The sequence below is a fragment of the Myotis yumanensis genome, unplaced genomic scaffold (genome assembly GCF_028538775.1).
Source record: "Myotis yumanensis isolate MYYU_CA2020_CCGP unplaced genomic scaffold, mMyoYum1.0.hap1 SCAF_5, whole genome shotgun sequence".
Lineage (NCBI taxonomy): Eukaryota > Metazoa > Chordata > Mammalia > Chiroptera > Vespertilionidae > Myotis > Myotis yumanensis.
Genome location: NW_027223756.1, coordinates 77,171,453 through 77,191,939, shown reverse-complemented (window position 1 = coordinate 77,191,939; position 20,487 = coordinate 77,171,453). Strand labels below are relative to the sequence as shown.

At 58.9% G+C, this 20,487-nt stretch overlaps 1 protein-coding gene across 1 annotated transcript; it reads left to right on the top strand.

The window, feature by feature from the left end:
• Nucleotides 1–20,487, top strand: REXO1 (RNA exonuclease 1 homolog). Its single transcript, XM_070415705.1, has 16 exons — nt 1–364; nt 9,023–10,770; nt 12,031–12,135; nt 13,052–13,262; nt 15,071–15,225; nt 15,574–15,705; nt 15,795–15,918; nt 16,634–16,747; nt 16,879–17,016; nt 17,166–17,279; nt 17,890–17,963; nt 18,180–18,290; nt 18,832–18,947; nt 19,082–19,220; nt 19,379–19,499; nt 19,595–20,487. The coding sequence occupies exons 1-16, from the start codon at nt 208–210 to the stop codon at nt 19,681–19,683; spliced, it is 3,648 nt and encodes a 1,215-aa protein (XP_070271806.1). The 5' UTR covers nt 1–207; the 3' UTR covers nt 19,684–20,487.

Genomic DNA, 20,487 nt, shown 5'->3' with positions numbered 1-20,487 from the left:
TCCCGCGAGATCAGGAGTTTCTGATCGGGCGCGCTGTGGACAGCCGCTCTCCCGGAGCTTTACGGCAGCGTCCGGGGGCCTCTGGGGGCCTCGGAGCAAGATGGCGGCGTTGGGGTCTGTGAAGCGCGGGCGGAGGCGATCGCGGCTCCAGTGAGGGGCCCGGGGACGTGGGCGGCTCCGGGCTGGGGCCTCCCCACGGGACGGACCATGCTACGCTCCACCGGCTTCTTCCGGGCCATCGACTGCCCCTATTGGTCTGGGGCGCCCGGGGGTCCTTGCCGGCGGCCCTACTGCCACTTCCGGCACCGCGGGGCCCGGGGCCCGGGCGCGCCCGGCGGCGGCGGAGCGGCGCCCCCCGCAGCAGGTAATGCCCGCCCGCTCGCCCGCCGCGGGCTAGGCTTCCCGGCCCGGGCCTGAACTCCACCGTAGCTGCTTCCCCGGTCCCCCCGTTCCAGCCCAGCCCCCTCCCCACACTCTTGCGGGACTGGGACCATCCACCTCGGGGCCCGGTTCAAGTAGCGGGACCTCTGTAAGCCTCCGTTTCCACAAAATATAAAATGTAAACAGTGGGAGAACATGTCCTCGTAGGGGTGTCGCGAGGGTGGAGTAAGAGAACCCGGGGCTCGGGAAGCGAGCGAGCTGACCCCGGTCGGCAGGCCCGGGACCCCGGCCCTGATTGGCGCCTGAGCTCCAGGGGCGGGGGTCCCTCCCGCCACCGCCTCCCGGACCTCGAGCGCCGTGGCCGCCCCTGCTTGTTTCCGCACCAGGCCCCCGGCTGCGCCTCCTCCGTGTAAAGCCGCGTTGTCAGACGAGACTATACAGCGAATAAGTCAAAACCCTGTGCCGGGAACGGGAGCGGGGACAGGCTCCAAGGAATGTCCTGCTTCGGGTCGAGCCGAAATGGTTAATGGACTTGCTTCTCTTTAGATGTCATCGCGGCGATGGTCAGTGCCGTGGCAGAGTTTGGCGAGAGCGGCGAGGGATCTGGCAGGGCTTCTTGTAGGAGGTGTGAGGTCTGAGCTGAGACATCAGTAACCTCCGGTAGAGGTTATTTCTTTTCTCGCTGAGGCCCCTTGTCTCTCTCTGTTCCTCCCCGGAAGCTGTGCGTCCACGTGTGGCTCCAGCTCCCCCCAGGGAGCTGGGCCCGCCAGGTTCCGGGGATGGAAGCTGGAGGCCTCCCACGGGAGGAGCCTTCGCTGCTGCACAGGGTGGGTGGTTCTATTGTTCTTGCTGTTTCTGTAACGAAGGGATCAGAAGTGAAGGTGGGTCGTGGGTCGGCAAAGCAGTCCTTTTGGAGTTGTCACCAGCGCTGAGTTCACGGCTCACACTAGCGGTGTCACCGGTGAAATGAACCCGAGTGTCTGTCGGTGGTTCAGCCTCACACAGGCCCTTCCCTTCAAATCCGGTGTTTTTTTTCAGGACTCAGAGTAATGTTCATTTAAAAAAACAGTGGAGCGCACCAGAAAGTCAAAAGACAAGTGTTTTGTACATTGCCCCAAGTGCTCCCTTGGCCAGCTTGCTCTACTTCCTCCCAGCCTTAAAAACAAAAGGCATTGTGTCTTTTTACCAAAGTTGTGGTCCTGCCACATTGATTTTTGGGTTCTGTTTCCCGAGGTGGCCCCTCCAGGTGTGTGTATTTTGGGGTGCTCTGCTTAGGGTGGATCAGGAGAGCAGTGAGACTCTGGGCCCAGGCTTGCCAGAAGTGGGTGGTGAGTAGGTGGGATTAGTGGAGGGGCTGGGGAAGGTGGCTGTACCAGGAGGGACACGGATGTGTCGTGCAGAGTGTGCATGTTACCTGTGCAGTACCTGAACGAGTCAATGCCCTCTGCCTCCGCCGAGGGGACACTGGGCAGTGTTTGGGCACATCAGTGATTGTCATGACTGGGTGCTGCTAGCATTGAGTGGGTGGGGCCAAGGATGCTGCCCAACTCCCCACAGCACCCAGGGTGGCCCCTTTCCCCCCACACACGGGTTTACCAGCCCCAAGTGTCTGTGGTACCAACGTGATCAGTGTCCCAGCACTGACCTGTTGTATATTTTGGGAATGTGATGGGGGAGCTAGCCAAGGCCTATAGGGATGACAGACCTTGAAAAGCACCACCGCCCTTAGCTCCTTAGGCCCAGAGGCTAGATGCACAGGAGCCCAAGAACCCTGGATGGGACCACTGCGGTTTGGGGGTTGGGGGGCTTGGGTGTGGCACCCAAGTAAAGGCATCTTGGCTTCACTTCCTATTGTGCAAAAAGCCAGACAGGGAGGGGGCAGCCTGGCTTCCCACTGGTTAGTGTTATTTGCCTCAGTTATCTTTTCTGCAAACTAGATCTCAACAGACAGCAGCGCCGCATCCTCTCTGTCTGATACTCCTGAGCTGCTGCAGAAACCTTTTTCCTGCTTTTTGGTCTTCCTCCACCTCCACCCCACCTCAGAATCCCCTTTACGAAATAATGCCCATCAGATGTTCTTTAACCTGAGTGGTGGGTGCTCCGGAGTTGGGTTTTTTATTCTTTGAGCTGCACGTGTGCAGCAGGTGGAGTCTAGCTGGTGTGATCTGACTTACAGCAGAGAATGGAACACAGAAAGAAATGAAAAGTGGGAAGGGAGGGGCCAATCTGGGCAGACTCTGATCATGGAGGTGGTTCCTGGCCACTGTCCTTTGTGACGGCCAGGTCCTCGGGAGTCCCTGCAGTGGTTAGCCTGCATCATTTGAGGAAGCAGGCACGTGTGCAGGCAGTTTTGGGGAGATTGGTCCTGTGGCTTCTGGGCACTAGGTTTTCTGGGGACAGCTCTGTGGAGTGCCTGTCAGCAGAGCCTCAGGTAGCAGGCAGGATTGAAGGCCGAGAAGCATTCATGGGGAACTGCTTTCCTGCTTGCTGCTTTGGTTGCTGAAGGAGAATAGGATGGGAAGTGAGGGGTGGGACTTGGTCATTTCGCAAGCTGTGGCCTTGGCTTGGACCCACACGTGCAGGTCATCTGTAAGATCGGGAGCTGGCCCTGGGGACCTCCAAAAGGGCTCCTCCAGGTCTGTGTGAGTTCAGTAGAATCTATGACCAGGCTTTGGAAGCAAAGGAGGCGTGTCCAGCGTAACAGATGTGGGCTGGGATCCAGAGAGAGCACTTGGCACTGGGATTGCAGGGAAGTGGGGCATGTGTCCCTATGCATGTGGTTACTGAGCTGGGCTTTGAAGGATGAGTAGGAGTATTACCTGGTATTGGAAGCAGGTTGGGAGGCAGGCCGCAATCCAGGATTCTAGACAGGGAGACAGTACGCTGAAAGACCTGGGATGTTTATGCTCTGTGGTTTGGAGGAGCGTAAAAGGGGGAAGGAGAGGCTGTCCCCCAGCACCACTACCATCCCTCAGTCCTGGCAGGGGTCTCCATTGACACACTGACTTGTAACTTGTCCTTTTCTAGCTCAGGCCCTGGGAGTGCCACCGCAGTCCAGCTATTCCGCCCCAAAGACAGGGAGATGGGGGGACTCAGAGCCAGTTCATTGTGCTGTGTGGCTGCTGGTAACTGTCTGTCCTGAAGGGACTGTCTTCTGATCACGACAGAGGCCTGTGTCCTCGGGAATGGACATGCTACAGGCATTGAGGGGCCTGTGGCTCTTGGTTGGTATTTCATTCAGTCATTCATCCCGCAGACATTTGTACTGGTCAGGGGGTCAGTGTGTTGAGCTGCTGGATAGAGAAGGCAGGCCTGGAGGTGATGGGAGGGTGTGTCCAGAGGGCACTGGGCCACATTCACTCCAGGCACATCCTGGTGATACTTGTCCTTCTGTGTCCTAGAGGCCAGTTCTATGCCCACCTACTTGGCAGTCACATATCACAGTTGCTTGTCTGGAGAGACTGGTGTCCCCTCCTGTGGGAGCGTAGCCCAAGAGGCCTTCCCAGAGCAGGGGTGTGGGCTCTGTTTCAGGAGCCAGCCCTGTCACCCCCTCCCCAGCACCTGCCTGCAGAGTCAAGTAATAAAAGCCACTGTGCTCATGTGTAACCCCTGTGTGTGGACTCTTTCTTAGGGGATGCAGCTGGCACCCTGCTCGTCTTGGCCCCATGTCCTGTGATTGCCTGTAGGAGTGCAGCCTCAGTCCCCTGACTAGGATGTGCTTTCCCCTGTCTTCACTCGGAACATCAGAAGGTGCTTGGAGTTGCTAGGTCACTGTTGGAGCCGGCGCTCCTGGGAGCCTGCACAGTGGAGGAGGTGACCTCAGAATCACCCATTGGAAAGAAAACTCATGTGTCTCATGTGTTTGGGGAATCGGAGATGCACCGGGACCAGAAAGAGTGGGGCCACTCTATTTTGAAGCTTTCTTTATTGGGCTCACTGAAGTGATTCGTGCTGTCACGGACTGTGAGGATGGACACGTTAGAAGGAGAAAAGGATACCTTTCACCCACCCCAGGGTGCCTGTCTGCCCTTGTGGCCCACCCCTCTGGTTCTTTCCTTGAGTTTTTATGCTGTTAGGTATTTTGCATATTTTGAAGCATAGCCTGTCGTTAGGATCCAGGCTGCTAAGCCCCAGGCAGTGGGTATTTCAAGGGCAGCCTGGACCCGGGATCCAGATTTGGGGAGCAGGGTGGTCCGGCAGCCAGTGTAATGACTGATACCAGGGTGGCTCTGGGGGTACAGAGACTGGGTTTTGTGGTGGTCCCAGGTCTGGCCGGGCCCTCTTTTCCTTCCCCTGGACCTGGCTGTGTGGTGCCACCTGCACTGAAGCCCTGGCCTTGCCCTATTTCCCTAGAGCTGAGGGGTGCTAGTTGAGGCTGTCCAGGGTCTGGGCCTCAAACCAGTGTCCCAACTCTTCCGTGTGGTCCCTGCCAAGTGGGGAGAAGGACCCCAGACCTGCTGCTCTAGATGCAGCCAGCCTTAGCAGGGGCATGTCTTGGATGTCCCCCATGTGTACCTGGGAGCACATTCCTGGTGGCCTACCTGTTCCCTCCCTAGGGTACCCTGGGCAGTGTGGGGCCCTCTGGTTCAGATTGGGTGAGTCGCCAGGTGCCTTCACCCCTAGGCTTCAGGCTCCTGGCCTTTCCTTTGGAGTACCCCATTGTCCAGGAGTAGGGGGTCCAGGAGCAGAGAGGCTGGGTTTGTGGGGAAGGAGTAGCGGCCAGCCCTCTAAGGAACTGGGGGGCCCTCCAGTGGGGATAGCCTTCGGGGGTACTGTCTGCCAGATCCCACCTTCCAGAAAAGCCCCAAGTGTGGAGCACTCTGACCCTGAGCCCTTGGCCTCCCCCTGCACCTATTCTATCCCTGCAGCCTTGAATGTCCTGGGTCTTCTGGCTCCATCCCAAGGCCTCTGCCATTCCAGGTGGGTCTAGTTCCACCATGACTAGTCCTGAGTCCCCGTTTATATCCTGTGCATAGACTGTGTCTCCTCCTGGTGTCCCCAGTACTTCTGCTGGCAGTGGGAGGGCAGACCAACAGGCTCTGACTGGCACCTGAGTTGGAGGAGTCCCTGCTGACGTCTTACCAGGTTTGAAGCTGGGGAACTGCTCTGCAGTCCCGCACTTACCTTCCGTCCTTGGGCAGACTAGGGAGAGAAGAGGGGTGGCTGGTGGCTGGGCTTTCAGAAGCCAGAGAAGTGGGGTCACATCCTCCCCGAGCGGGTCCTTACACTCAGTGTCTTGTCATTGACCCCGTGTGCAGCAGTTAGGGACGGGTGCCTGTGTTTTCTGGAATGGAGGGTGTGGTGGGAGTAGGGAGGAGCAGAGGCTGGGATAGGGCCAGAGCGGGGAAGGGTTTTTGTGCAGAGGAAAGATCTGGAGGGGTGGGAGGTGCCCGCCAGGATTGGGAAAGGCCTGTACCTGTCTTGTTTGTGGGTCAACCTGTCAGGGTTCAGTGGTCAGCGGTGTTCCACGCCCCCCATCCCCCCCTTCCTCACTCATGCCCCACCTGAACATTTTCCCGTCCAGTGTCCCACGGCCCAGAAGCTGGTCTCTGCCATGCTAGACGCCTGTCCCAGAAACAGGATCAGAGAGTCGGAGAGAGGACAGGGTCACTAAGGGAGCTACCCCTGGTGCTGGAGCCAGGAGAGGAGCCGCATCGCTCTCCCCTTCCGCTGGGCCAGGTCCTAATGGGTGTGTGGTGCTGGGTGCACAGAGCCAAACACGAATGAGCAGGGGAAGGTGAGCTGTGGGGGCTAGAAGAGGCCTCTCCCCATCTTTCTCCCTGACCCAGTGAGGGGCCTTCCCAAGGGACATCCCTCAAGTGACCAGCAGGCAGGCTCACCACCTCACAGGAGCTAGGGAGTAGCCAGCCCCTCCCGCGCCCTGGAGTAGGCGGCAGGAACCAGGCCTGGGGTCTGACTTCTCATAGAGTGTAACTCCTTCAGCCAGGCTTTTGGGTTCTTTCTAGTCATTCCCAGATTGCTCCCTTTTCTGAAAAACAGCCCAGTTAATCTTGTTTGCTAGAGGCATGCTTACTGGTGTGAACACTCAAAGGATAGCTTTTGTCTTCCACCCAAATTAACCCCCAGTAATTGGAGGACCCCTTACAAGGTGCCTATGGCCCTTCCCAACCTCAAGGGCCACCTGTTGAGTTGTCTTCTGACTGCCCCCACCAGTGGGCTGACAGGGCCCCCAGAGCATCGGGCAGCTGGCAAACATTTTCTTGGGAGCTTCTCCAATTCTGACAGGTGCTCTGAGGGACCTGGCCCTCCAGGGCAGGTGGGGCAGGGGGCTAGATGGCATGAACAAGTACCTTCTGTATTATGTCCCCCACCAACCCTCAGATAACCTTGGGGCGGCTTGGGGGAGGCGCCTGCCTTGGGGGGCTGAGCTCCGGCCTCAGGGCTACAGCAAAGCCCTTGGCCTGAGTGCTGGAAGCTCCCAGACCTGTCTAGAGTTCTTCAGGCTGGTTACACTAGACTTCTGGTATCAGTGGGGAAACTGAGGCCCCAGAAGGGCAGGATCAGGAGCTTGACCCACGCCTGCCTTGGGCGGTTTCTTTTGTTCTTGGGTGCAGCGGGTGGAGCAGGGAGGGTCTGAGAATGCCCCACCTTGGCAGAGCTGGGTGCTCAGATCAAGGTTGGGTTGGGCTAGGAGCTGCATCCCTTCAGAGGAGTGGCTCAGACCCCCCAGTGCACTACCCTTCCTACCTTGCAAGCAAGTTCATGGGCTTCCTGGAAACAGAGGGGGTGGAGCAGGTGTAATGACCCTTAGGAAACATGCTGGTCCAGGCTCCCATTGGGAAAGCCAGAGCCCTGCCTCTGGTCCAGCTGAGCCAGTGAGACCAGATGGTCTCGGGAACTTTGCAGGGTCCCCACCCCTCTCCCCTCCTTCCAGGCACAGTGCCTCCTCCACCGGCTCCCAAAGCATAGACCCCTCGGGGAAAACCCTTTTGGTTCAGATCCAAAGTGGCTGGAAATCCCCAAGCTCTGCACTCTGACCTGACCTTGGAGAACCCTTTGAGGAATGGTTTTGCTTGGGTCCTGACCCCCATCCATCGGTCCTGCCAGCCTGTCCTGGGAGAGGAAGGACTTCCCGTTCGGTGGGCCCTTGCTTCCATTCCCCACAAGGAGGGCAGGAGCGTCTTCACTGAAGGAGGGAGGTTAGGGAGTGAGGTGACCTGGGCTGGAGAACACCCCACAGGAGAGCGCCTGGGACTGTGGAACTCGTTCTGTCACTGGCATCTAATCCTGTGTCCTTCTGCCTCCCGTCTCCCACCCACCTGGCATGTCTTCCGTCATCTGAAGCTTGGATACATGCTTCCTTTCTCCTTTCTGAATATAATTTCAAAAATGGGATGCAAGTTAAAAGCCAGACTACGCATCTACAATGAATTCCTCCCTCCCTCAGCCCCTCCCCAAAGGCAGCCCAGGCCCAGCCACTGTCCCCTGCAAAGCTGGTCACCTGTGGGCGGCCAGCCGCATGGACTTCTCCCTAAATGAGGTTGCATGAGTTTCCTGGGGCTGCTATGGCAAGTCACCACACCCTGAGTACCTTCCAACAGCACAGATTGATTCTCTGACCGTCCTGGACGCCAGAGGTTCACACTCGGCCTCACAGTCTAAGTCCAGGTACGGGCAGGGCTGACTCTGGGAGAATCAGTTGTTATTCTCCAACCACAGGACATCAACTCCATTGGCTTTTCTTTAGAGATGCTTCAGAATTATATCTGGTAGAATTTCTAGTGATGAACACTTTAAACTCTGGAATATTTATGGTAGGTTGGTATATTTGAATATGTACATTACTCCTTTCTTGAAATGTGCTGTATTTGCTCATATTTCATTGAAGATGTCTGTACCCCTGTCGCTAAGTGAGTCTTGAGGTTTGTGCCAACACTGTTGGCACTGGGATTGTGCTGACCTCTAGCATGTCCTTTTTCCTTTTTACCCCCATGGGATCACCCCCTTGATTGCCTTCTGCCTCTTGTTTTCCATTAAGTGTGTGGGTGTCCTTTGTCCATCGTGCTACTTAGTGGTGGTTTCCGTTTTCTCACTTGTACAGACACAGCCCTGCAGGGGGATGTATGGGACAGAGGCTTGCATGCCTCAGACCCTGCTGGTGTTTGCTCCCCTCCCACCCTCAGCCCTGAATCAGGGAGCTCTGAACACACTCCCATCCCACCCTGTCAGGCATCTCTGTGCCCTACGACCTGCCTGGATGCCAGGCCCCTTCAGCATTCTTCTAGCTCCCAGGTGCAGGAAGCAGTGTGGGGGAAGCTACCGTGTAGGAGATCCCATCGCCATCTCACCCGGCTTCTGGATCTTCTTATCTGTCAAGTCTCCACCCCTTCCAATTGTTGTCCCAGAGGCCATGCCAGTCTCTTAACCTTGTGGCTGTCTCTCGGGCCAGGGTTCTGTACCTCTCACCCCTCTTATCAGCCTCTGCAAGGTAGGGCCTGGATGGAGGGGTGCTCTGGAATCCTTGTGCAGGCTGAGCCTCAGTGGGGGTCTGCTGGAAGCCTAGCCCTTGCTAGGTTCTGGAAGGCAGTTATCTCGGTCAAGGCAGTGGCTGGTTGCTGCCTCATGTGGCTGCCACTTCACAGGCCTGCTCACCACTATTTCCTACCTCTTACTGTTTCAGGGCTTGGTTATGACCCGTACAACCCTGAGCTGCCCAAGCTCCCGGCACAGAGGGAGAATGGCATCCTGGGCAGAGGGGACGAGCCCCACTCAGACATCCTGGAGCTGGAGCTGGTCAACCAGGCCATAGAGGCCGTGCGCTCTGAAGTGGAGATAGAGCAGCGGCGGTACCAGGAGCTCCTGGAGACAGCCCGCGAGCACGTCTCTGCTGAGGTCCCCACCCTGGCACCCCATGGCCCTGCCACCAGCTTGGATGAGGATGCCTTCCCACTGTCCTTTGATTACAGCCCTGGTGGCCAAAGCCTGTTAAGCCCCAATGCTAGCTACCAGCCCACCCCACTGGCCGCTCCTGCTGAGCTGGGCAGCAAGTACTTGCTGGCTTCTCTGGACCCTGCTCAGGGCCGTGGCGGAGGGGGCAGTGGTGCTCTGGAGTACGTCCCCAAGGCCGTGAGCCAGCCCAGACGGTACAGTCGCCCAGTCTGCAGCAGCAAGTATGTGGTGGATGACTCCAAGCCGTCCACTGACCTGGAGTATGACCCACTGTCCAACTTCTCCGCTCGGCTACTCAGCAGGGCCAGCTCCAAGGATAACCGGGCCCCTAAACGGCACCGGGGCTCCCGTGGCAACAGTGAGCCCTACACACCCGCACTCAAGAAGCCCTGTGACCCCTTCGGTGGCTGCGATGCCAGATTCTCTGACTCAGATGATGACACTACTGCAGCCACTGCCAGCCCCCTGAGGGCTCAGGCAGGAGCTGAGAGCAAGGGTCCTGGCAAGTCAGGCTCCAGGGAGGGCCAGGAGCCTGAGGAGGGCAGCCTTCGGGAGACCAAGGAGATAGCTGTGCAGTATGATGTGGGGGACCTTGGGCAGCCTCCCAAGGACCCTAATGGGGCATGCCCGGCCAAGCCTGCCTCCCCGCCAGCCAGGGCCTCGAAAGAATGCAGCAGCCCCAAGAAGGGAAGAACCAAGAAGAGGAAAAGTGGGGTGCCACCGGCCCCTGGCCCCAGGGATGGTGTCCGGAAAACAGACAGGAGTAAGGATGGAGAGCACAGGAGGCCAGCTGTGAAGCCCGGTGTAGACAAGAGGGTCTCACAGGCCAGCACCCCCAAGCGCAGGGCAGAGAGGCCCCAAGGGACCAAGAAAAAGCCATCTCTGGCCACCTCGGTGGTCAGCTCAGGGAAAGGCCGGACTGACCAGCTTCGGCTGCAGCCAAGCCCCAGCCCCACTGGCCGGGATGCCTCCCAGCTGCCAGACAGGACGGGTGGGAAAACCCCATCTGGGAAGCTGGCGGAGCGGAAGGCCCACTCGCTGGACGAGGGCACCTCCCAGGCCCCCAAGCTGCAGAGGCGGACCCTGAGCCATGCAGACCTCTTTGGGGATGAGAGTGAGGATGAGGACCCAGGGCCCACGACACCTGGACTGTGTCCTGCCCTCCCCGACCTCAGCTCCAGCTCAGACTCGGACTCGGACTCGGACTCAGACTCTAGCTTGGGCCTCTCAGCCCCTCGGGGGCCGCACAAGCGCCTCAAGGCCTCCCCTCACCCATCGCCTTGCCCAGCCTCTCTCTCATCCTCCTCCACATCCTCCTCCTCCACTTTCTCCTCCTCCTCGGGGGCAGGCACAGACGTGGATTACTCTGCCCTGGAGAAGGAGGTCGACTTTGACTCTGACCCCATGGAGGAGTGCCTGCGCATTTTCAACGAATCCACCTGCGTCAAGATGGAGGACAGGGGCCGGAAGGCCCGGCAGGTGAGGGTCTGGGCTGGGCTCAGGAAGGCTGCGGCACTCTGTCCTCAGAGTCTCCCTGTGACTGGAGTCTCAGTGCAGAGGTGGAGATGGCTTCTTCACTTATCCAAAATTCAGGAACCCTCGGTGGCTGCTTGCTGCCCCCTGAGCCCTGTCTAGAAGGAATACACTGACTTACGGCCATTGGCGGCGTTCTGGCTTACCCGGTGGGGCTTCTGTGACAGCGTCTAAGAGCACCAGCAGTGGGGTAGCGGGCACTGCCAACCCCTCTCCTTCCCAGTGTCTTTCTCCCTTCCCTAGCCCCTTTCCTCCTCCTTCCAGCCCCTCTTCCTGCAGTCCCTCCCCCTTCTTTCACTACTTTCTCCTCCCCTCTACCCTGTCTCCCTCTCCCCTGACCCCTTCTCATCCCTCTCATCTCTTCTCTCTTCTTTCCTCCCTACTCTCTCTCCCCTCCCTACTCTCTCTCCCTTCCCTCTCAAACCTTTGCCAGCCCTAATCTGTTTGGGTCTCCTCATCCCATGTTCCCATATCAGCCACCAGAGGGAGCTTGCATTATTTTATTTATTTACTTTAAATATATTTTTCATTGATTTCAGAGAGGAGGGGAGAGAGAGAGAAACATCAGTGATAAGAGAGAATCATCGATCAATCATCGATTGGCTGCCTTCTGCACACCCTACACTGGGGGTTGAGCCCACAATCCGAGCATATGCCCTGACTGGGAATGGAACTGTGACCTCCTGGTTCATAGATCAACACTCAACCACTGAGCCACTCGGCCAGGCAAAACAGCAGGATAGATCAGTCCCTGCATAGAAGCCTTCGCTTCTGTGTGGGACCTCAGGGTCTGACCCCTGGCTCCTTGTTCCCTGAGTACTGCCCTGTTCCCAGCCCTTTGGGGCATTGCCATCTGATTTCATCCCCTTGGTTCCTGTTTCGAAACCCTGTCCTGGGCAGGGTCAGCAGGCAGATGGGCGGAGGAGGAGGGGAGCAGGAAGCAGTTGGTCTGCTGGGCATATCTGCAGAATTCATCCCCAGAAAGGCATAGGGAGTTTGCTCAGGACTGGGCTGCACCCGGGGTCCTTGGCTGGGAGGCATTGAGTCTGTTTCCTCACCTGTAGGTGGGGCTGGGCGAGGACCCACCCTTCCCACCCTACTCCCTGTGTTAGCCTCGGAGGCACACCCTCGACTCCCAGGCTGACTGTGGGTGTGGGTAGTGAGGCCAGGGAGGGAACCTCATTGGGCGATGAACATGTGTTCCAGCCCCCCAAAGAAGAGAAGGTGGAGGACAAGGAACAATTGGGTCTGACCACTCTATTCCCTGGGCAGAAGAGGAGGATCTCTCATCTCACCAAGCAAGGCAAGGAGGTAAGGGTCTGCACTGGGGTCCTGGGTGGAGGCTGGCAGGACCCCAGCGAAAGGATCTCCGGTCTGCAGAACAAGGTCAATGGCTTTCTTTGGCAGACGCAGTTCAACACTCGGCGTCCTGGCAGAGAAGTGCCTGGGACCCACATCCAATCTGAGTTGTGCTCCATGCTGGGGGGAGCAGGGTCCAGAGCAGGGGGAGAGATGCTGGTGAGCCCTCCCACAGGGTCACAGGGCCTGGTCCCTGTCTTGCTCCGAGTTGCACTGTGTGATCTTGGGCAAGTGGCCAAACCTCTCTGAGCCCGAGCTTCCTCCCCTTGGCCCAGAGACAGGAGTCGTTGCCAGATCACTGTGGGGCACTGCGTGACCTGACACAGGGAGGGCTGAGAAGAGGATGAGCCCCACGCTCTGGACTCAGAGCTCCCTCCTGTTTATGCAGCCCTGAGGGAGCCCTGGGATCCTAGAAGTCAGTCCAGAGAAGATCAGATTAAGTAGGGTTGGATCAGTGTGTCAATCTGATCCCAGGAGCCCTGGGATTCTGAAAGCTAGTCTAGAGAAGATCAGATTAAGTAGGGTTGGATCAGTGTGTCAGTCTGATCAGAGGCAGGGATTTCCACTATCATCAGGGGTGAGGGCACAGCCTAGGCTCTTAGACACCAGAGAGCAGGAGAACAGGACCATGCTGGCACCCGGAAGTGGAGCAACGTGTGTTCCAGCCCCCCAAAGGGCCACAGTGCGGAGCTGGTTTCCTTCAGGGCATCTGCAAGCTCTGAAGGCGGAGCTGGGTGCATCCTGCCTAGCCCTTACCCTGGAGCCCCTGCCTCCCTGCCAGTGGCCCTACCATCAGCTTATTGCCCCTGGCAGACTTCTCTGGGTGCCCCTCAAATACAGCTGGGCTCTGGGATTTCTCATCACCCAGTCAGAGCCTGTGAGGAGAGGCCTGGGCCCCCCCACCCGGTTCCCCACCGCCCAGGAAGTATGTTACCGGCGAGCTCAGCAGGCTCAGAGGGAGTCAGCCAGCTGGCTCCAGGCTGCCCAGCAGCCGGCCGAGAAGCCGACCTCCATCCACATCTCAGTTCCCGGAGAGAAGAGGAGGATTGCCCACGTCCCCAACCCCTGCCTGGCTGCAGGTGAGTTCCAGGGCAGGGGTCTCGGGAGGTGAGGCTCCCAGTATATCTGCGGTGGTGGCCTTGAGTAGGGTCTGGCCTGGCCCTAGTGTGCTTATCTATAAAATGGGAGACAGTCTCCTGACTGTTAGCAGGAGGCTAGGGCAGGCCTGGCACAGTGCCCAGTGGCTCTGGGCCTCTCCTGGCTTTGGGGGGCTGGCTGTGGAGAGTCTGAGGGGTGTCTGTCTGCCAGACCCAAGCCTCCTCAGCACTGTCCTCCCGCCTCCCTCCAAGGCCCTGACCCAGAGGTCACCCTGTGGCCCTCCCGCTCTGTCCTTGCCTGGTCTTTGTGTCCTTGCCTCCCCCGTGTTCCTGGGGTTTTGGAGGCCTGTGGCGTGGCGGGGGCTGGTCTGAGTGTGGGCACTGGGCTGCAGACAGTGGTGCTAGGAAGAGGGAGCCGGCCTGGGGATGGAACCCAAGGTCCAGGCTCTAATTGAACGGAGCCAGCTGATCTGGGAGAGGGGCTGGCTGCTGTATCTGTTCCTCGTTCTTCTCTGAGGGCACTTTTCTCCCCTGGACCTTGTCTGAAGTGGGCCTGCACACTCAGTGGGAGGGTCTCTGTGTGGCGGTGCCTGGAGCTGAGGAGATGTGGCAGGTCAGGCTGCGGGAGCCGCCTGGCAGCCTCTTCACATGCAGGCTCGGCCTGCCGGCCCAAGGGTCTGCCCCCCTCCGCGGTGTCCTTGCTGCTGGCTTAAAGACCCCCTTGGATAGCCAGCCGAGTGGGCAGTCAGGTTCCACGTGGTGGTCCTGCAGGTACACGCATCCACAGCCCTCCCTGTTTCTCCCTGGTGTGCCCAGACTCTGACCCCTCCCTCCCCAGAGTGCCTGAATTAGGACTTGACAGTGACATGCATGATTGTGGGTTTTTAGCAATGGTTTAGGCCCGGGAATGGAGATTGTACTCTGAGATGTGTACAATTTCATAAACTTGCACTCCGCCATCCATAGTCACCACTGTGGCAGCCAGCATTCCTATCCACTGCCTGGCTCTGCTGAGCCTAGATGGTTCTCCTAGAGTTTTGGGAGACCCACCTGGGGCTGCGCACTTGCACTGCAGGAAATTCTGCATCTGCATGAGCCTAAAAGCTGAAAAGTGCGTGTCCTTCCCTTTCTTCCCACGTGGCCTGCAAGGCCAACCTTGGCACAGGATTCCCAGGAGCCAGGGACCTGGGCCCTCCATTCAGTGCCTTGGTCTCCTCATCTGCTCCTGTTCCTTTATCAGGGCTGAGCCCAGGCTCAGAGCTGGTCAGCGGTCCCCTGCCCACACACTCAGGGATGCACCTTCCCTGGCCTCACTGCCCTACCTGGGGGCGGGAGACTGTCTGGTTTGTGACCTCATCAAAGGGAGAGGAGAACACAGAGGCAGCAGCAGACAGGCTGGCTGGGTCACAATGACCAGGCTGGGTTGTCCCAGACCCTCTGGTCCTCAGTCCAGGAACCAGGGCCTTTCCTCTCTCAGACGTCAATGCTTTGGAGTCAGGGGCCGGAACATGTGGCAGAGGCTCCCCATGCCCCCAGCCACTCACTGGACTACCCTGCCGGTCTTCACAGCCCCTTTTTTGTGTCCCCCTTCTCGATGGACTTGCCCAAAAGCAGATAGAACCTAATGTCCTTCCATAGCCCCTGTTCCCATCCCTTGCTCTTCCCCCTGTGCTCTGAGATGCACATCCTGCTGATGCTGAATGATCGCAGCTGCCTAGTGCTCTGCAGCTCGGTGATGGGTGCGCTGTCTTCCTGCACTCACAGCCCCGGTCCCATGCCAACCTCCACAGGTACCAAGAGGACCCTCCCGGCCAGCAGCAGCCAGCCTCCCAATGGCCTCGAGCCGGGCAGCCAGCTCCTAAAGACGCGCACGCTGTCAGGCATGGCGTCCAAGACCACCAGCACCGTTACCCCCAAGCGTGTGGCACACAGCCCGTCTTTACAGGTAACTGCCTCTCCCTGCAGGAGCCAGGGCACCCCACTCATGATGCACCCAGCACCACAGTCTTCCTGTTCCCTTGTTTTCTCTTTAATTCACAGCCTTTCACTTTTTAGAGTAGTTTTGGTTCACAGAAACATTGAGAAGAGAGAGAAGACAGAGTTGCCATGAGCCCTCCCCCTCTTGTCAACACTGGTGTGGTCATCTCTTAGCACCAGCCGGACCATGATGACCCCTGTGGTCACTAAGGCCCAGATTCCAGCAGGCTCTACTCTGTGTGGAAGGGGTTCGAAGAAGTGTGTCAGAGGACCAAGCAGGGGCATGCCACCCTCGCTGTTTCCATGTTCCCTCCAGAGTTTAAAGAAGCCTATTATCCCAAAAGAGTTTGGGGGCAAAGTCCCCACCGTCATCCGCCAACGATACCTCAACCTGTTCATTGAGGAGTGCCTCAAGTTCTGCCCCTCCAACCAGGAGGCCATAGAGAAGGTGGGTGACCCTGGGGTGCAGGGCCAGGTCCGGGCAGAGGGGCGGGGACCCTCTGTGGGGTGCCCAGGACTGAGTGGTGTCGTGTCTAGGCGCTGAATGAGGAGAAGGTGGCCTACGACCGAAGCCCCAGCAAGAACATCTACCTGAATGTGGCTGTGAACACGCTCAAGAAGCTGCGGGGCCTGGTCCCCAGCGCTGTGCCTGGTCTGAGCAGTAAGTCGGGCAGTGTAGGGCAGCTGAGGTGCTGCATCCCGAAGATGCAGGCCCTGTGACTCCTGCAGAGGGTGGTAGGGACCCTCCTGGCGGCCTTTCTGCTGCTCTGAGTGCTAAGATTTTCAGACAAAAGGTCCCCGGCTGTCGGGCTCTAAGCTGGCATTGGCCCGGTGCCCTCAGAATAGCCTCTTCTCGCTCTTAACCACCCTTCTCCTCTGAAAGCGGGATCTCTCCAGCGAGGGGCCCCCCGCCTGCTAATGGGGCTGCCTCTTCAAAGCTCGCCTGCCTGCTCTGTGCATTAACCTGGGAAGACAGTCGCGGTGCCTCTCCAGGCGCATTAAGCCATCAATGGGTGCTTCCCTGCTCTGTTCTCCGCTGTCCTCCCAACCCGCCATCCACACCTCCTGTTCGAAATGGCCATTATATCTCCTGTTAAATTCTTTCCCTAGGAGGGTGAAAACCCCCGCCCAGGGGGGAGAGGGAAGGAAGACGGGGGCGGGGGGCGGGGGGGCTCCCAGGCAGCACAAAGCCTGCTGGTCCTGAGTTAATGGCGGGGGTGGGGGGGGGTAATTGGCCCAGGGCCACATCATGAGGTCGGGCCTCCCCTGTCTCTAGGTGGTAGGGGGCTGTCCTGGGAACAGAAGAGGAAGTAGGGGAGCACTTGGGAAGGACGAGGGAGTCGAGCCTAGTTTACCCTTCCTCCCCCCCTTTCCAGAAACTAGTGGCCGGAGGGTCGTGTCCCATGAGGCAGTGCTGGGGGGCAAGTTGGCTGCCAAGACCAGCTTCTCACTCAACCGCCCGAGCAGCCCCCGCGTGGAGGATCTGAAAGGTGAGCCTGGCTCCTCCAGAGCCTGGGGTGCAGTGCCTGCCCCCACCGCCACCCCTCCCTTCCACCCACTGCCTGACCTTGGCTATCCCTGACCTCATTGTGGGCTGATGCCTGTCCTGGGTCATCTGCAGGGGCCGCCCTGTACGACCGCCTCAAAGAGTACCTGCTCACCGAGGACCAGCTTAAGGAGAACGGCTACCCCTTCCCACACCCCCAGCGGCCGGGGGGCGCTGTCATCTTCACTGCTGAGGAGAAGCTGCCCAAAGACTGTGAGTTGTCTCTGGCCACTGTGCAGCTCTGAGGGCACACAGGGAAGTCCATCTGGGGAGGGGGAGCAGCATGGTCGGGTGGGTGCAGACACAGAGAGGTTCAGGCCTGACTCCTCGCCCTCCCCTGTCTACCTCTCCGCACCCCACAGCCTCCTGCAGGGTCTGCTGTCGCTGCGGCACTGAGTACCTCGTGTCCCCTTCGGGCCGCTGTGTGCGTGATGAGGAATGTTACTACCACTGGGGGCGCCTGCGCCGGAATCGAGGTAAGATCCCAACCTGGCCCCCTCCCCTCTGACCCCCTCAGACCCTTTTCCGTTTTCCTTGTACTTTATGACAGAAGTAATGTAAAGACCTTCCTGTCACAACATTTAGTCACAGATAAAAGGCCTCCCACAACCTCGTCACCCCCCTTGCCCTTTCTCGATACATAGGCGCTTGTAGAAACACGTGGGCGTTTGGGAACAAAGGGTTTGTCCTCTCCTGCAGCTGCTGGTTTCACTTAATGGCCAGTGTTACCGGGTTCTCACCCGCGGGGACTCACAGGTCTGGAGTGTCTCTGCTGCCTGCAGACCCACCTCTGGGGCACATGGAGGGTTCCCTGGGGCACAGCATTCCCTTAGTCATGCCCCAAGGGGGCCCACACTGCATGTGCACTCATTGCCAGTCTGAGAGAGGGCCCTTGCGGGGTGAGGGACTGGCCTATCCCAGATCCAGCCCCGTAGAGCCCGAGGCCCCAGGAGTAGGGCTGGAATCCTTGGCCTCACAGGGCTGGGGTCCCCTCTCTTGGGAAGCCCTGCCAGCTCAGGCACAATGGGTGTCAGCAACTACCTGCAGGAGGCAGGGGGCACTGCCACTGACCTCTGTCTCTCTCAGTGGCTGGAGGCTGGGAGACTCAGTACATGTGCTGCTCGGCCGCCATCGGCTCCACTGGCTGCCAGGTTGCCAAGGTAGGTGTCCTGGGCCCTGCTTGATGCTTCCTTTCCCAGAAACCCCCACCCTATCCTGGTGGGAGCAGGTTACCCTGAGCTGCCCTCTTCCTGTCCTTTGGTTTATCTGCCTTGGAAAGGGGGTTCAGTCCACGCACAAGCCTGGCCCCAAGAACTCAGCCTCATTGGCTTTTTTTCCACCCTCTGAGCCTGCCACCCTCACACTCCTCCTCTCAGCAACACGTGCAGGACGGCCGCAAGGAAAACCTTGAGGGGTTCATGAAGACCTTTGATAAAGAGCTTCCAGAAGATGCTCACCCAGGAATCTACGCCCTTGACTGTGAAATGGTGAGTCGTCTGGCTGACCACAGGCCCTTGCTAAGGACTCCTGGCCCTTACAGGGTGCAGGGGTCTTGTGCTCCGTGGGGCTGTCCCAGCTTCTCTGCCTGAAGCTTTGGGCCTGTGCAGATTTTAGGATAAAGAGCAGATGAAGAGCGTGAGCAACAATTAGGTCCTCCTCCCTGTGGGTCAGACTGTGTCTGTAACCCTAAGGCTCACTCACAGCCTTACCGGCATCTGCTCAGAAAGGGCTTTTCTCCCGTTTCCAAGTAGATGCTCTTACCTGACCCCAGCACACAGCACACGCTCTGGACACAGCCTTACTCGGTTTCCTCTGCACTCAGATGCTGTGCAGATTTCGTGCACAAATGCAGGTTTTGAGACAGGCGCCTGGTTCACACCTGCTCTGACCCTTAGATGGGCCCCGGAAGGCCCTCTGGCCTGGGGCCAGCACCTCTGGGTTGTGAGCACTGGGCTGGGTTGTCTGGCCGGGTGCCCAGGGAGGGAGGCGGGCCATGGGCACGTCTGAACAGTGTCCTCTGGCCTGCAGTCCTATACCACATACGGCCTGGAGCTGACTCGGGTCACAGTGGTGGACACCGACATGCAGGTTGTTTACGACACCTTCGTCAAGCCGGACAATGAGATTGTGGACTACAACACAAGGTATGGTCTGACCCTCCAGGGCTTGGGATCCCAGGGTGGTAACCCTGCACCCCACTAGGATCCACCCAGCTCCTAGGTTGGGGACCCCTGGTGCCCTCCCAGCCGCCCTAAGGTCCCTGCCCCTCCTGCCCCAGGTTTTCGGGAGTGACCGAGGCCGACCTTGCCGACACAAGTATCTCGCTCCGGGACGTCCAGGCCGTCTTGCTGAGTATGTTCAACGCTGATACCATCCTCATCGGCCACAGCCTGGAGAGCGACCTGCTGGCCTTGAAGGTATCCTGGCCCCCAGGCTGTGTCCTCAGAGGGCGGGTGGGGCTGTGGGTCAGTAGCCAGACAGTCGCTCTGGAATCCTCACAAGCCCTGGATGCCTTTGCGCCCAGCCCTCCAGGGCCCTAGACCCTGAAGTCCCTGACAGGCTTGCCGTCCCGCAGGTCATCCACAGCACCGTGGTGGACACGTCTGTGCTCTTCCCACACCGCCTGGGCCTCCCCTACAAGCGCTCCCTTCGGAATCTCATGGCCGACTACCTCAGACAGATCATTCAGGACAATGGTGAACAGTGGGGCGGGGGCGGCGGGAGGGGAGTTGGTGGGAGCTCGGTGGGTCCCCAGGGCTGGCCCATTCTGACCTGCCTGCCCCCTCCACAGTGGATGGGCACAGCTCCAGCGAGGACGCCAGCGCCTGCATGCACCTGGTGATCTGGAAGATTCGAGAAGATGCCAAGACCAAGCGGTGACTGCCGCCCGCCCCCCACCCTCCTGCTCCCGCCTCCCACTGCCCCGGCACATCCTCTAGCCCCAGGCCTCTTCCAAAACAGTGCAATAAATCTCGAGAGCTAACCCTGTCCACATCACCAAGATACGAGAACGGAGAGCACAGGAGGAGCCACGTGGCACCCAGACCCAGCTGAGACCTGCCTAGACCCAGGCCCTGGGTAGCCCCTTGCGGCCTCCCTGCGTCTGCCCCAGATTGCTGTTCTCTGGAGACTGCTGCTGCTGACAGTGGAGGCTGGACCACCCATCCGGGCCCTGCTTGTGTCCCTAGCAGGGACCCTTGTAGGCTGACCACCTGTCCCTCCCCCCTCACCTGCCAGAGTGCCCAGTGGGCCAGGCAGTCTCGTCATGGGTTTGTTTGGACAGGGGTTGTCTTTTTTTATTTTGTATGTTATTTTTATTATTTTTAATTTAAACCTGATGACCTGCAATGTTGTCTTCCCCCCACCTGGAGGAGCAAGACCCCGGTGCTGCCTTCCTTCCTGGGGGATGGGGGTTGGGTGGGGGGAGCAATCAGCTGGTGCTGCTACAGCCACCAGGACCCCAGGGTCCAGCCTGGCCTGGGCCTGGTTGGGTGGGAATTGGTCCCCCTCAATCCACCGGGACTCCTTGAGCTCCAGGAACTGAGCCAGTCCCCAGGGCCCTGGCATCTGAACACTTCCCATCCGAGTCCCGCCTCATTGGGAGCTGTTTGTCAAGGCCCACAGCCCCCTCCCCAATGCTCCAACCCCCGGGCAGGGACGGAATAAATGTTTGTATGGATTTTA